This window comes from Biomphalaria glabrata, chromosome 5 (assembly GCF_947242115.1).
Source record: "Biomphalaria glabrata chromosome 5, xgBioGlab47.1, whole genome shotgun sequence".
Classification (NCBI taxonomy): Eukaryota; Metazoa; Mollusca; class Gastropoda; family Planorbidae; genus Biomphalaria; species Biomphalaria glabrata.
In genome coordinates this window covers 49,179,433-49,194,441 of record NC_074715.1, presented here as the reverse complement: position 1 = coordinate 49,194,441, position 15,009 = coordinate 49,179,433, and the positions used below count along the sequence as shown (strand labels likewise).

At 35.8% G+C, this 15,009-nt stretch overlaps 1 protein-coding gene across 1 annotated transcript; it reads right to left on the bottom strand.

Moving 5' to 3' along the window:
- Positions 1-1,699: 1,699 nt before the first annotated feature.
- LOC106061987 (ornithine decarboxylase-like) lies at positions 1,700-10,540 on the bottom strand. Its single transcript, XM_013220236.2, has 12 exons — positions 10,380-10,540; positions 7,606-7,740; positions 7,322-7,493; positions 7,129-7,225; positions 6,268-6,344; positions 5,521-5,693; positions 4,859-4,996; positions 4,600-4,765; positions 4,332-4,491; positions 3,354-3,478; positions 3,029-3,234; positions 1,700-2,408 (listed from the first exon to the last, which is right to left on the bottom strand). The coding sequence occupies exons 3-12, from the start codon at positions 7,424-7,426 to the stop codon at positions 2,246-2,248; spliced, it is 1,410 nt and encodes a 469-aa protein (XP_013075690.2). The 5' UTR covers positions 7,427-7,493; positions 7,606-7,740; positions 10,380-10,540; the 3' UTR covers positions 1,700-2,245.
- Positions 10,541-15,009: the final 4,469 nt, after the last annotated feature.

The following is a 15,009-nucleotide window of genomic DNA, read 5'->3' as shown; positions in this document are numbered from 1 at the left end:
TGTCTCTATTTCCTGTCTCCTATTGTCAACGCTCGTGTGAAACAGTGTGCTAGTGCGCACCATGTCTATCAGCGCGGGGACAAGAGTTACAACAATACGAAGCTGATCCAAAAGTAATATGGGATGAGGAATGTGCCTTTATCTTTGTGTCTTTCTGAATATTTTATTAAATTTTGGAATCAAGCATACACTTAAATTTACACTTGGTTTACATTTCTTAAGTTATTCTTCCATTTTCTAGTTGTTGTTTTTTTGGTACATTGTTTTCCTTTTTTAAGTTCCCTATCCCCTTAGTTTAGGTTCCCTATTCCCTTTTTTAAAAGTTCCCTGTAATGTATGTAAAGTATTGTCATTTTTATTGTGAAATATTGAGACTCTGTTCTCGCATGCATGGATAGCCATATGTTTGCCTTTCCTTCAAATAATCCATGTTCTTTGTGTTAGGGTTCATACACAGACATTCGATCACTGAAGCATGCCTATTTCAGGGCATGTAAAGATTTAAAACCGGCACTGGTGTGTTTTGAATGAAGCGTGTTAATGTCTATGAGCCTCGTTTTAAATGAACTTGAAATGCTTGACTTCCAAACCAAAGAATCCGGGTTCGAATGTCCTTGAAGACTGGAATGTTTTACTTCGGAATCTTTTCGCGCCTGTGTGGTTCACCCAGCTCTTTTGGATACCAGACATGAGTTTGGGAAAAGTAAAGGCGGTTGGTCGTTGTGCTGGTCATATGACACCATCGTTAACAGTGGGCCAGAGAAACAGATGACCCCTACATTATCTGCCCAATAGACCACAAGGTCTAAAAGGGGAACTACCTGTACAGTAAAAGTTTTTTTTCTTGACATATACGGTATATTTCTTTGATACTGAGGGTTTTTATAATCAGACAAAACCCCGGTCCCGTAACGAGGGACAATCAAAGGTCAACGCTGTTAAACCCGAAATATTTGTAATTCATGGAAGTAATACTGGTTGAACTTTTGCTTATCATTGTTACAGTAGCAACACTAGTGATTTCTTGCACACGCAGTGACCGGTACTATACTATACATACATTGAGGTTCGCTCATAACTCAGTCAATGGGATATATTATGTAGAGTAATTTTTTTTTAAACCATACACTAGGCTAAGGGCTATTGGTATCTTCGATTCTAGATCTTTAATGTAACTTTAGATCTCTTTACAATACAATTTTAGCGTGAGGGAAAAACCCAACTATTATTTAAAATAGGCCCTAAAATTTATAAAAAACCATTCTGGGGATTTGTAAGGAACGACATACTGGTGATAAACACATCAAATCTAAATTACTGCAGCATTAAAAAGATTGAAACACTTGTTTCTACAAGTTGTCTAATTGGAATTTCTCTAATTGTAATTGCATGAACTTTTATTATTTGGTGTAATGTAATCCATGTATTGAGTTGAGGACAGTTGCCATAATAAAATCTATTATAAAAAGCCAGTAATCATTTAAGGAATTATCTTCCCGTTCCTAGTTGTCTAATTGGAAATCCTCCAATTGTAATTGCAAACGTATTTCTGTATACAATTATTTGGTGTAATGAAATGTGATTTAAGTTTTGAACTTGTAAAAAAAATGTATTTGTCCTCACTACTGAAAGGATTAACACTAATCTGTGCATTGAGTTGAGGACAGTTGCCATAATAAAATCACTTTAAAAAAAGCAATTAATTATTAAAATAATTTTATTGACAAAACAAACAATGACATGCAGTTTGTACAAATACATAGACGGCCAACAGAAGGATTTGCAGGCGTTCCCCACTGCAAGTACATCCCCAACTTGTTAAACTAAAAAAAAAAAACCCAACCACTTGAAAATGCCCCTCCCAAGAAAACTAAAGAGTGATCAACTAAACCTGTCACTAAACATCAAGAAAAAAGACATCACAAACAATGACACATCTTTAGAAACACAAGAAAAAATCTAGTTAAACTATAAGTAATGAAATATAAAATGTTTTTAAAAGTTAACAAAAAATCTAGTTACTATGTAGACTGAATAGTACAATAACCAAAATGATTTCTGTGTGCTAACAAGGATTGGTCCCCAGCACAAAATGAATGTGCCAAAACAGCACAGATTTTAGGTCCTTGACAATTGTGATGCTATGTAGCATAGTAACAGAAGATTTAAAGAACAATGAAAACATGTAAACAAAAAAACATGCAAAAAAATTAATAGAGAGCTGAAGGTTTCAATGCTGACATGTCTAGGCCAAGACTAATTCATCCTCAATGCAAGAGATGGAGTTGGCTGCATGACGGAGTGACATGACATCAGGTCCAGCAGCCATCATGCTTGGATAATCCATTTCAGAAGAGACACTTTCACATCGTCTCTTGGCTGAGCAATGTTCAGGGTAGATTTCATCCCTTAAAAATAAATTACTGAGTGAGAAAACTGACTATGCAAGTGATTATGTGGCTAATATATTGGTACACTAGATATTTAAATTTTACCCCTGACATAATAGCTTTGTATCAATGCTAATCTCAGCTAGCTCTGTGCTAATACTAAATTCAGATAATGCTTTGCTATGTAAAACATTTTCTTAACTGCCTTTCAGCCTATTCCTAAAAGGATAAATAAAACACAGCAGCCAGGCTAAAACACCAGTAGTGTAGCCTAGGTAGTAGTAACTGGGTCAGCATAGTCCAATATGTCATGACACAAAATACAAGAAATGGAATTTTTTTTTTTAGCCACTGTCTTCAACAATAGCTTTCTGTTTAGTAGACATGCTTGTATAAAATGCTAGTCTCCTGAACAAATACTCATCCAGGGATGAACAAGAAAAAAAAAAAAACAACTGCAGGTATCTTGTGGGTTATCTGAAAGAGCAACTCTGCCTGACCAAGAAGGAATACTCAAGGAGTAAATGGACATTATTGTTCAATTGAAATTGTTTTATCTAGTCAGGCAGTTTTCTTAAGATAAATTTTAATTTTACAAGTAGAAAACACATGTGGTCTTAACTGTTCTTAGTGCTTACCAGATATCTTGACTACATATGTAATTGATGGATGGTCTGGGCATTCCATTGAAAGTGGATCCAGCAGCAATGGTGTAGGCACCCATATCAGGAAAATACATCCACTGACCAACCTCCATCTCAGGCAGACGACATTCCTTTATGATGCAATCAAGTCCATCACATGTTGGGCCCCATACAGATGAAGTAAATCTGAGAGGGGAGTCCTGTGTAAACAAAAAAGTCAAAAGAACTATGATATTGGCTGCTTTTCACAATTGAATACATCTATTATGCTGATATTGGCTACTTTTCAGAACTGAAATTTCTAGTACAATATACTTACAGAGAAAACATGTGCTTCAGCATGAGCATGATCGTACAAGATACAGTTGAAGGAACCATAGACACCATCGTTGACATAGTACATGTGCGAGGGCTCGTCATTCTTGGTCACTTCAGAGCAACCATCTGTTGAGAAAAGTTCAATTGGTGAAACTAGTAAAAATACATGAAAATATTTTAAAACGTTTATTTCACAAAATACAACTCCTGGTTAAGTGCTTGAAATAAAAAAAACCCGCAAGAGTTCATAAATGTCCAGTTAAAAGTGCTAACTTTGAGACATTTCACAACTAGTTGCAGCTACTACTAGACAACTAGAATGGCGAGGAATCACAAACAATCGATAATTTTGGGATGTTTCATAAGTCTTTTTCTGAACTTAGTGTGAGCAACAGCAAAGCTATTTTGTTTAGGTGTTTGATATCTGCAACATGTTGGAATTGGTATTTATGAATTTTTTGAAAACGCTTTTTCCCTTTAGCTTATAAGAAAATGTCTAGAATGTAATTGAATATAATTGGATGGCAAAATACAATTGTGGTAAGCAATTAACAGCCAATTGAGACCTATTGTAATGATAGTGAAGAAAAAATATTGATTGATTGAATATTAATTAGGTCTAGCCAAACTGGAGTGAAATGTAACTTAAATCTGATGTGATATTGAAATGTATATTGAGCTCTATAAACCTATTCGTAATTTGAAACAATGCTTATCCTTAGGACTTTTTTCTGTTATTATAATAGGGTTATTACAAAATTATTCTTTTTTTTTTTTCAGTTTAATTTCTTTTTTTTAAATTGATTGTGATGAATGATGCATAGTTATATTCCTTCCCATAAGGACAGGGTAGACGTTTCCTGATAACTGCTTAAGAATTAAGAGGTCACTATGTTAGACTAAACCACGTTTTTATATGTAGACAAAAACTGACATGGTACAGTATAACTAGCTAGCATTGTAAGCAAAATAGACCTACCAGCATCTGAGCTGTCTCTGGACACAGTTCTCTTAGCAATAATGTTGGCAGCTAGTGTATAAGCAGATGCAACAAAGTATCTTCCAGGCTCACTGATGATACGGACTCCCTTCTCAGGTGGGAAGTAAGTGTCCAATGCATCATTCAAAATGGTAGCAATCTAAAAACAAGTTTTTAAAAAAATGTCAATAGCCAATCAATACTGAGCTGCCAAGTAGTAGTAGGAGGAAGACATGTACTTAGCTATGAATTTAAACTTAATACTGACCTCTGGGAATGAGATTGGAGCAGACTTCTGGCCTGGGAATCCACCACCAATATCCAGCAAGGTCATGTTAAATCCCATCTGGACACAGATTTGCCAGGCATCATAAGCTTGCTTGACTGCTAAAGAAAAAGCTCTGGCTTCTTGAACACCACTGCCACAATGAAAGCTGAAAATTAAATGGTAAAAATTAAGTTTCAAATTTATATAGTTATGGCAATAACAAATTATTTCAAGTGTGAGACTAACAAAGATCACTCACCTAATGCCCATGACATCCAGTTCAAGCTCTTTGGCTTTGGCAACCAGTTTTGAGACATTAGTTGGGTGACAACCAAATTTGTTTCCCAACTGGCATTGCACTTTGACTTGAGAAGTTGGCAGAATGCGCAACACAAGCCTATTAAAGAAAATGTTACAACCATATAAGCTTGGGTTAAAAAAAAAAACAACAACATAAATTTTCAATTGTTTGTTTTACTGTTAACTAGTCAGAAGCATAATTGTTTTTTTAAAACTTGATAATTTTTTTATTTTTATTTTTTTTTACATTTTTTTGTGCTTAATTTTAAAAAATTAGACTATCAGCACATGTATTAACAATGGGGCTATTTGTTATTTGAATAGAAATGCATTCCAAGATCCACAATGAAGAACCATTTTAAAAAATGTATACACCCTTAATGGATGGTTGAATATATAGATCTATTTTACAACAGCTAATGTTAAAATGGCAACTATATAAAATAGTTCATGGAACAATTTAATTGTGTAATTATAGACATGCCTATTAGAAAATACAGTATAGAATATTACAATAGATCTTAAGCTGGCTCCAAATAGAAATACAAACAAATATTGTGCTGTGCCTCAAAAATAGCAATACCAGACAAATACTAAGAATTGTGCTAAGTGCCAACTTACTTGGCATTGGGATAAACCTCTTTAATCTTGACAAGTTCCATTTCATTGTCAAATGTCATCATGTCCACATTGTGTTTAGCTGCATATTTTATGAAAGATTTCTGCTTGCATGGATTGGCATAAATAATGCGCTCTGGTGGTACTCCCTGCTTCAGGATCAGAGATATTTCTCCCTACAAACAAAACAAATTTTTAGTCTACATGAATTTTCTCTCAAGTTTTGTTTGGTTGTGCCATATCATTGAATGGGTAAACTGTTGTGCCATATCATTGAATGGGTAAACTTTAAGAAAGAAGAAATTATTTCAATTAAAGGTTAGGGTTTAAAATTCCAGACTTCTTTGTATTGTTTATTATATAGAAAAGACCTTTGTCACTAACTTTTAAAAGCTCAAATTCAACATTCTAACTTAAATATTACTTGCTTAAGTAACTTAAAATTCTACAGGCTTTACATTGTATCAGATATTGCTAATTGTCAACCACCAAGTGAATCAAATGGTTCAAGATCTTTTATGGACAACCAGTTTGTGGCAGGGCACTCAGGTGGAAAAACTACATTGGCATATATTATGAAAAAAATTACAGTTGAATTCCACCGATTCAAATGAATGCCCACTAGTAGATCTAGATCTATATTTAGCCTTTACTGTGATTAAAACAGAAATTTTCATAGCTTCTTTAAAAGTTTGTTAACTCCCAAGACTTTTCATGTGGCAACAATGAAAATTATGTGAATCAAATTACCTTGCTGGCACAATCAAATCCTGCGCCAAGATCTGCAAGCGTCTTGACAACCACTTCATCAGTGTTACACTTGCATGCTGGAATAAAGAAATAAAAAGAGCTAAGTAAAAGAGAAATGAGACTTGCATGAAGATGAATGACAATGAGTGCATAATGATGACTATCTAGTTTTTAAAAAAAGTTCCCTTTGATCTAGTTCTTGCCATGAGGTATAAACTAATCCACAATTTGATGAACATAGATGTCATGCTAATTGGGAGAAAAATTGCATTAATTAAGAAAAAAAAAACAAGACTTTTGTTTTATAAATTTTATTGTTCTTATTTTTTGTTTAACTGATGGTTAATCTTTTATAAACCACTAAGTGAAATGAGAAAAAAAACAAAACATTTAAAACATACAAGAGATCACAATGAACATACCAAATGAAATGTTTTGAAAAAGCAATGAGAGAGGAGGTAGATGATAAACCTGGTGTGAATCTGGTCCCGTTATGGCTGATTTATCTGGACACTTTGTAAGAGCAAGGCAATTAGATCCAAAGCAGCGGGCAAACTTCAAGTTAGGGGAGGTTAAACCTTATCTGTGGCCAACTGGTCTGCTCTACAACTGGCCATGTATAAAAAGAATGGTAAGTTTAAAAATGTATGAAGGACTCAACAAATTTTATTAAGATTTAAAAGAAAAAAAAATGCATTTTTAAAAACTTCCCAACTGTCAAGTTTTTACAAACTTGAAAATCGGGGTTTAAAATAAAACGTACCAGTGACAAAATTTGTTGAGCCCTTTAAAAAAAAAAATGTCACAAGTGGCGAGATCTTGACTTGCTGTGTAAGTTACTCATCAGTTTTGACTACCTACCATAAAATGGTTCCACTCTTGGAAGTAGTTCTTTCCATGCTCTGTACTTCTTAACTACATCTCCAACATCACACACACAAAATGCATCTTCAGAGCCCTGAGAACAAAAAATTTCCAAAAATATAACAGGTTGGAAGCTCTTCAATCTACTTGAAACATGGGTCAGTTTAAGAGAATCACAAAATGTACATACCCTCGCTTCAAGTGCTACAATCTTATCTTGAATAAGCTGAGTCATGCAGGGCATGGGGTCAGCAATGATTTCAACAGAAGAGATAGGTGAAAACTTGTGCTTCATATTGATTGATTGAAAATAATATATAAACCTCTAGACAAAAATAACAAGTTGGGGTTGTACCAGCAATCTGAAAAGAAAAAATGTTTTACAGTAACTAGAAACTCACCATTTAATCTAAGGTCTAATTTATTATAATTAGATACAAACTACTTAGGACTTGATACAAGGTTTGCAAATACCTGGCCCAAGGAAACGCCTGCTTTTGGTAAATACTAGCTTGGATCCCACGGCGGTTCGGCGTTGAAATTGAATGTCCTGCGTATCACACGAGCAGCCTCTGGACTTTGGCTGAAGAAGACAGTCGAGCTACTGCCCTGTAAACCAAAGAAAATTAACATTAAACATGAGACAAAATTGGAATCCACATAATGCAAGTTGTTCTTGATTTAAATTCACTTCTTTGTCTTTACTAAAAGAAAGTGGTTAAATCTGAAAGCTCTGATAATATGAATAAAACCTATTTTCAGAAATCTGTATGCTCCCCCCCCCACCATATCCAAAGAAGCCAGGTTTTTGGCATTCATTGTACAGATCAATTTGTAGCTTCAACGTGGAATAGAAGTCATGTGACGCAGTTAGGATGGATGTGCCAGTTGAAAGACTAATGTGCACAATCTATAAATCTAGATAGAAATGGATCTTACTTCCAAACAAATGGCATCAAGAATATCTAATCCCTTAAAGAGCAAACAAATACCAGTACTCAAAATACTTAATTATATAATAACAGGTTAAAATATTCACAATTTTTTTAAAGATCCAGTTTTCAATTATTTTGCATATTGAAACTTTAAACTTCATATTCTAAGTTTAAAGTCATGCCTTTTCCCCAATCACTTCAAACTAAGTTGATTCCCCAGTCACCTCAAACTAAGATTGATTACCCAGTCACAAATTGTGAAATGCTGCACACCACAATGTAGACATTTTCTACATCTTATAAATATTCCTTTATATTATACAGCTATATGAGGCGCGGTGGCTGAGCGGTAAAGCGTCTGGCTTCTGAACCGGGGTTCGAATCCTGGTGAAGACTGGGATTTTTAATTTCGGGATCTTCGGGCGCCTGAGTCCACCCAGCTCTAATGGGTACCTGACATTAGTTTGGGGAAAGTAAAGGCGGTTGGTCGTTGTGCTGACCACATGACACCCTTGTTAACAATAGGCCACAGAAACAGATCACCTTTACATCATCTGCCCTATAGACCACATGGTCTGAAAGGGGAACTTTACTTTTTTTTACTATATAAATCATATGCTAGACTAGAATATAAACACAGCATTTAAAACCCACCGAGCCTAGAACTAGGGTAATGGTTTACGTTACTTGATAGCTACACATTACAAAGTAGAATTACCTCCCTTGTCGATATTACTGTCAGCTTATGTGTTTTAATGTTTATTCACATAAAAACTGGTGACTATCCTAACCCTTAATTCCCTTTAACTAACCCCAACATATAATTCCAAGCGTCTTTTATTCTGCATTTTCAAGTAAAGACTAACTTAACTACTAACTCCTATTATGTAAAGAAGAATTAACAGATACTTAAATGGTCAAAGGAGATTATCTAGTACACCCTTTAATAAAAATGACCATTCCAATGAAATATAAGGTAAAACTATTACAAAATGTATATTTCAAAATCTATTTGTCTCATGATATAACAAATACCACTCAGAAATAAATTACAGATTTTAATATGAATAGACACTTAATAGCTAATATCTTAATAATAAGCACAGAAAAAGTATAAATTTTCCAGATTATCACGAATGACTAGACAAAGATATAATGTATTTCCACATATATACAAATTACAAAGTAAGAACTAAATTGTAAAACACACAACCTAATATACCCTGCAAGTGCAAAGCAGGACTTGCCATAAAATACTGGTACATGTATTGTCATCTGTGCTACTAGCTTCCTTGTTTATAATGTACTCTGTACATCTCACAACCACACAGTTAAAGAAGGTATAAAGAGTCATCAGTATGACTATAGTTCCCCTTATCCTATGTATTAAGAGTTAAATTTAGTAATCCCGCACAGCTGCCATTCGTTACTAAAAAAAAACACTTGTACAACCTGTAGGTTATATTGGCAAAAATACTGAACATATAATAATATGCCAATCAATGAAATTAAATAGAACAATAACTCCTAGATCTTAAAAATCTTAAAGACTAGACTCCTAGATTCTAGATTCTAAATCTAGAATATACTTCATGATTAACATTGGCCCATGCCATTTAAAAGGCTGGGTTCACATCAAGGCTATGAGTCACTATCATGAATATGCCCTATGGACAGCATAAATGATAAATCCAGATATAGATCTAATATAAAGTCAGTGACAGTGTCAGTGGATTTAACATCTTGCATCTATGATAGAGCTCTAGACTCTAGATCTAATCTAGTATTCTAGTTACAATGAATATCCAACTACTAGATTTAGAATAGTAGTAATTCTAATATACTAGTCTAGAATAGATCTAGATCTAAAAAATTATATAGGTCTAATTATTAGTCTAATATAGAAGTCTATAAGTAAGTATAAGCAATTAGATCTATAAGCCCTCGAGGCTCGGCCTCGGTAACAACAGAATAATGAATAATTATAGATCTAGATAGATCTCTAGACTCTAGATCTAATTATAATGTGACCATTAACTATACAATAGGTCTATAGATCTCGATTCTATGTTACTTAGACCTAGATCTATGTGACATCCTGGTTCATCATGATTTTACATTACATGTAAGTTGTAACATATCATCATATCAGTCATATGGTATCGATAGACTACTGACTTCCGACCCGAGGTCCTTCTGGAGCCAGCTCAGTGGATGGCGGCTTTTGTTTTTACATAATTTTTAAAATCTACACAATATGACACATACTTTAATCTATTATTAAAATGAAATAGATTTATATATTTAACTTACCTCCACAGAAGCTTCAGACTGAGCTTCTTTATTTTTTAAGGACGTAATTTTTGCAGCTTTTAGAAAGAGTCAGAGAGAAAAACAGAGAACGCGTAAACGGCTCCAGCGCGCCTGGTTTATGTTAACCGATCTACAAAGAAACTCAATAACGACTCGTGGAGCTCATGGCTTTTATAGTTGCTACTGGCCTTGCCAGGTAGTTGTCAACTTTGAAGGTCATCATTAACAAAAATAAGTAGGTCAAGTAGTGTCATGGCGCTATCACGCTCTGTGACTGTGTTCATCAATACTATATACATTATTTATTATCCATTATCCATTTTATGGAAATTACAAAATTAAAGAAAGAAGTTGCTTTTAATCAATTAATGGAGAGAATCTGGAAAACATTTTCTTTAACCTTTAAATGTATTTATGAGAACAAATTAAAATGTCTTCCCATTTTCCATTTAAAAAATAATATAATTATAAAATTAAATCATAAAGCGTTTCATGCTTAGGAAAGCTCTACACCTATATTAATAAAAGCCATTAAGAATATGTATTTTGGTGTGCTTTAGTACTACAAATTTAATATTCATAAATGTATAACTGGTTTAAGTTCACATTGCGTGCACTTGTTTGATAATAATACAAAAGTTAGGTTTAGTAAAAGATGATCAGACATGTGCATTCATCAAATGTTTTATTTTAACAAGCAATTAAGATATATTTAAAATACTCATATTCCATGATGCTGCTAATATATCTACTTTTATTTTACTTGTACAACGTGGCCATTTTATCAATATTCATGTATACTAGTCGCTCCCTATTCTCCCAATATTCTTTTTGTTGAATTCGTATTTTTCTCCATTATTTTTTTTTTAATTGTTCGAAGGAAATCATTGTAATTATATCACAAATAACAAATTAGCAGGGATAAAGGGGAGATGGATTATTTTAAGAGGTTCTATTTCAATGTGCGCATTTAGATTTAGAACTGGTAAAGCTGTGAATGGTATGTGCTACGGTTACAACCAGGCAGTCGCTAAAAATAGATCTAGTCAACACGCGTAAACGGGAGAGGTGGGACGATAGAAGGCGGGGATTACAGCTAGTTCTCTCCGGACCTGACTATGCTTTATTTTCATAATATATGCAGAGCGTACTGTAGCCCCCTTAATTTTTGAAGTGCTTTCTTTTTTTTTTTTTTTTTAAGTCTAACTTTTGGCGGCTAGAGTTTAAATATCATTATCAAAATTCTATTTAAAAACATTCTTATGGAAAAATAATTTGTTAGCTTACGCATGCATTCTAAATAGAAGCATCAGCATGTCTCTCACCGACATATAGGTCTATGTCTATGGTCTATTCTACGATATCCTATTCAAATGTACATACACGTGACATACGAAAACAAATAAAGCAAATATAGGTCACGTATTAATAAATTAATTTATTAATAAATATTTTTTCAATTAATGACAAGCGAAATAATATGCATAAAAATAATTTTTAAAAAGGGGAGCAATACTTTGGATGAAAAAAAGCCAAAATGCACTGTCTTAGCTTCCTCCATCTTTCCTTACTGAATCGTTTGAAAGAAATCTTTTCTTGTAGATTTAGGAGCCGATGGAAGGGAACGGGAAGTTTATTAATTTGCCCTTGCCGTTAATAAGAAGCACTTGTGATATCCGCGTGTCTGATTTTTGTTTTTTCTTCGCTTTAAAAACATGCCTTCACGAAAGTCAAGATAATTAGTTTGGGATTTCCCGATAACTTGTGAATTTGTGCGCGAAATTTAAACTTCCCTGGACTCAACCATGAAATTCGACGATGGAGATTTTTCTGGGAAAAAAAAATGCGTTTTGCAACTTCATTCTACAAGTATAAAGTGATTCACACTTTAGGAATTCAACATTATTTTTTCTAGGAAGGACACAGGGAACAGGCCATCCGAGATTCAGAGGAAATGCTGTTTGGACAAGGTCAGTGTAAGGGGGACAGGCTTGTTTACGGTTTTGATCAGACTGGAAATCTTTTGCTGCACGCATAGTCGGAGCACCTTCGCAACACGTAAAGAATGACAGCGAATGAATGACAGCGGCGTATGTTTACAAAGCTTATATCAGCTCACGTCGTCTGCATGACTGGTACAAATCGTGTACACGTTGTTTCTTACAGTTCCCAGTCTCGGACCAATTTGAAACTCTGCAGAATTATTTATTGTCCCTAACAAAACACGAATCAATAAAAATAATTAATTAATTAGTGATAATTAATTAATTTTGTTTGATATTGATTGAGAGATATGGCTGTAAATGTGTAGTTCCAGTTCTTTCTCTTACATAACCTTTATTATATTTTGTACATATTTTGCTTTTTTTTTTAAAGCTCTATGACATAGGTGCTGTTGTGTCAGGGGCAGATATTTGTTTTAAGTTCATAGTTAATTAAAATGGGGTTACATTTTGGTGGCTTATTTTAACAAACTTAGTTTTTTCTTGGCAAATGAGAAAGCCATGTCTTGATCATGACCCCAACCCAACCATGTCTTAGTCATGCCTCAACCCAACCATGTCTTAGTCATGCCTCAACCCAACCATGTCTTAGTCATGCCTCAACCCAACCATGTCTTAGTCATACCCCAACCCAACCATGTCTTAGTCATGCCTCAACTCAACCATGTCTTAGTCATACCTCAACCCAACCATGTCTTATTCATGACTCCAACCCAACCATGTCTTAGTCATGCTTCAACCCAACCATGTCTTAGTCATAATCCAACCCAACCATGTCTTAGTCATACCTCAACCCAACCATGTCTTAGTCATGCCTCAACCCAACCTGGTCTTAGTCATACCCCAACCCAACCATGTCTTAGTCATGACCCCAACCCAACCATGTCTTAGTCATGCTTCAACCCAACCATGTCTTAGTCATGACCCCAACCCAACCATGTCTTAGTCATACCTCAACCCAACCATGTCTTAGTCATGCCTCAACCCAACCATGTCTTAGTCATGCCTCAACCCAACCATGTCTTAGTCATGACACCAACCCAACCATGTCTTAGTCATGACCCCAACCCAACCATGTCTTAGTCATACCCCAACCCAACCATGTCTTAGTCATACCTCAACCCAACCATGTCTTAGTCATGCCTCAACCCAACCATGTCTTAGTCATGACCCCAACCCAACCATGTCTTAGTCATACCTCAACCCAACCATGTCTTAGTCATGACCCCAACCCAACCATGTCTTAGTCATACCTCAACCCAACCATGTCTTAGTCATGACCCAACCCAACCATGTCTTAGTCATGACCCCAACCCAACCATGTCTTAGTCATACCTCAACCCAACCATGTCTTAGTCATACCTCAACCCAACCATGTCTTAGTCATACCTCAACCCAACCATGTCTTAGTCATACCTCAACCCAACCATGTCTTAGTCATGACCCCAACCCAACCATGTCTTAGTCATACCTCAACCCAACCATGTCTTAGTCATACCCCAACCCAACCATGTCTTAGTCATACCTCAACCCAACCATGTCTTAGTCATACCCCAACCCAACCATGTCTTAGTCATACCTCAACCCAACCATGTCTTAGTCATACCTCAACCCAACCATGTCTTAGTCATACCCCAACCCAACCATGTCTTAGTCATACCCCAACCCAACCATGTCTTAGTCATACCCCAACCCAACCATGTCTTAGTCATACCCCAACCCAACCATGTCTTAGTCATACCCCAACCCAACCATGTCTTAGTCATACCCCAACCCAACCATGTCTTAGTCATACCTCAACCCAACCATGTCTTAGTCATACCCCAACCCAACCATGTCTTAGTCATACCTCAACCCAACCATGTCTTAGTCATACCCCAACCCAACCATGTCTTAGTCATACCTCAACCCAACCATGTCTTAGTCATGCCTCAATCCAACCATTTCTTAGTCATACCTCAACCCAACCATGTCTTAGTCATGCTTCAACCCAACCATGTCTTAGTCATAATCCAACCCAACCATGTCTTAGTCATACCTCAACCCAACCATGTCTTAGTCATGCCTCAACCCAACCTGGTCTTAGTCATACCCCAACCCAACCATGTCTTAGTCATGACCCCAACCCAACCATGTCTTAGTCATGCTTCAACCCAACCATGTCTTAGTCATGACCCCAACCCAACCATGTCTTAGTCATACCTCAACCCAACCATGTCTTAGTCATGCCTCAACCCAACCATGTCTTAGTCATGCCTCAACCCAACCATGTCTTAGTCATGACACCAACCCAACCATGTCTTAGTCATGACCCCAACCCAACCATGTCTTAGTCATACCCCAACCCAACCATGTCTTAGTCATACCTCAACCCAACCATGTCTTAGTCATGCCTCAACCCAACCATGTCTTAGTCATGACCCCAACCCAACCATGTCTTAGTCATACCTCAACCCAACCATGTCTTAGTCATGACCCCAACCCAACCATGTCTTAGTCATACCTCAACCCAACCATGTCTTAGTCATGACCCAACCCAACCATGTCTTAGTCATGACCCCAACCCAACCATGTCTTAGTCATACCTCAACCCAACCATGTCTTAGTCATACCTCAACCCAACCATG

Coding starts and splice junctions, on each gene's coding strand:
- LOC106061987 (XM_013220236.2), bottom strand. CDS start 7,426: ATGAAGCACAAGTTTTCACCTATCTCTTCTGTTGAAATCATTGCTGAC. Junction 3,479..4,331: donor CAGAGACAGCTCAGATGCTG/GTAGGTCTATTT, acceptor TTTTCTCAACAG/ATGGTTGCTCTGAAGTGACC. Junction 3,235..3,353: donor CTGAAGCACATGTTTTCTCT/GTAAGTATATTG, acceptor TTGTTTACACAG/GACTCCCCTCTCAGATTTAC.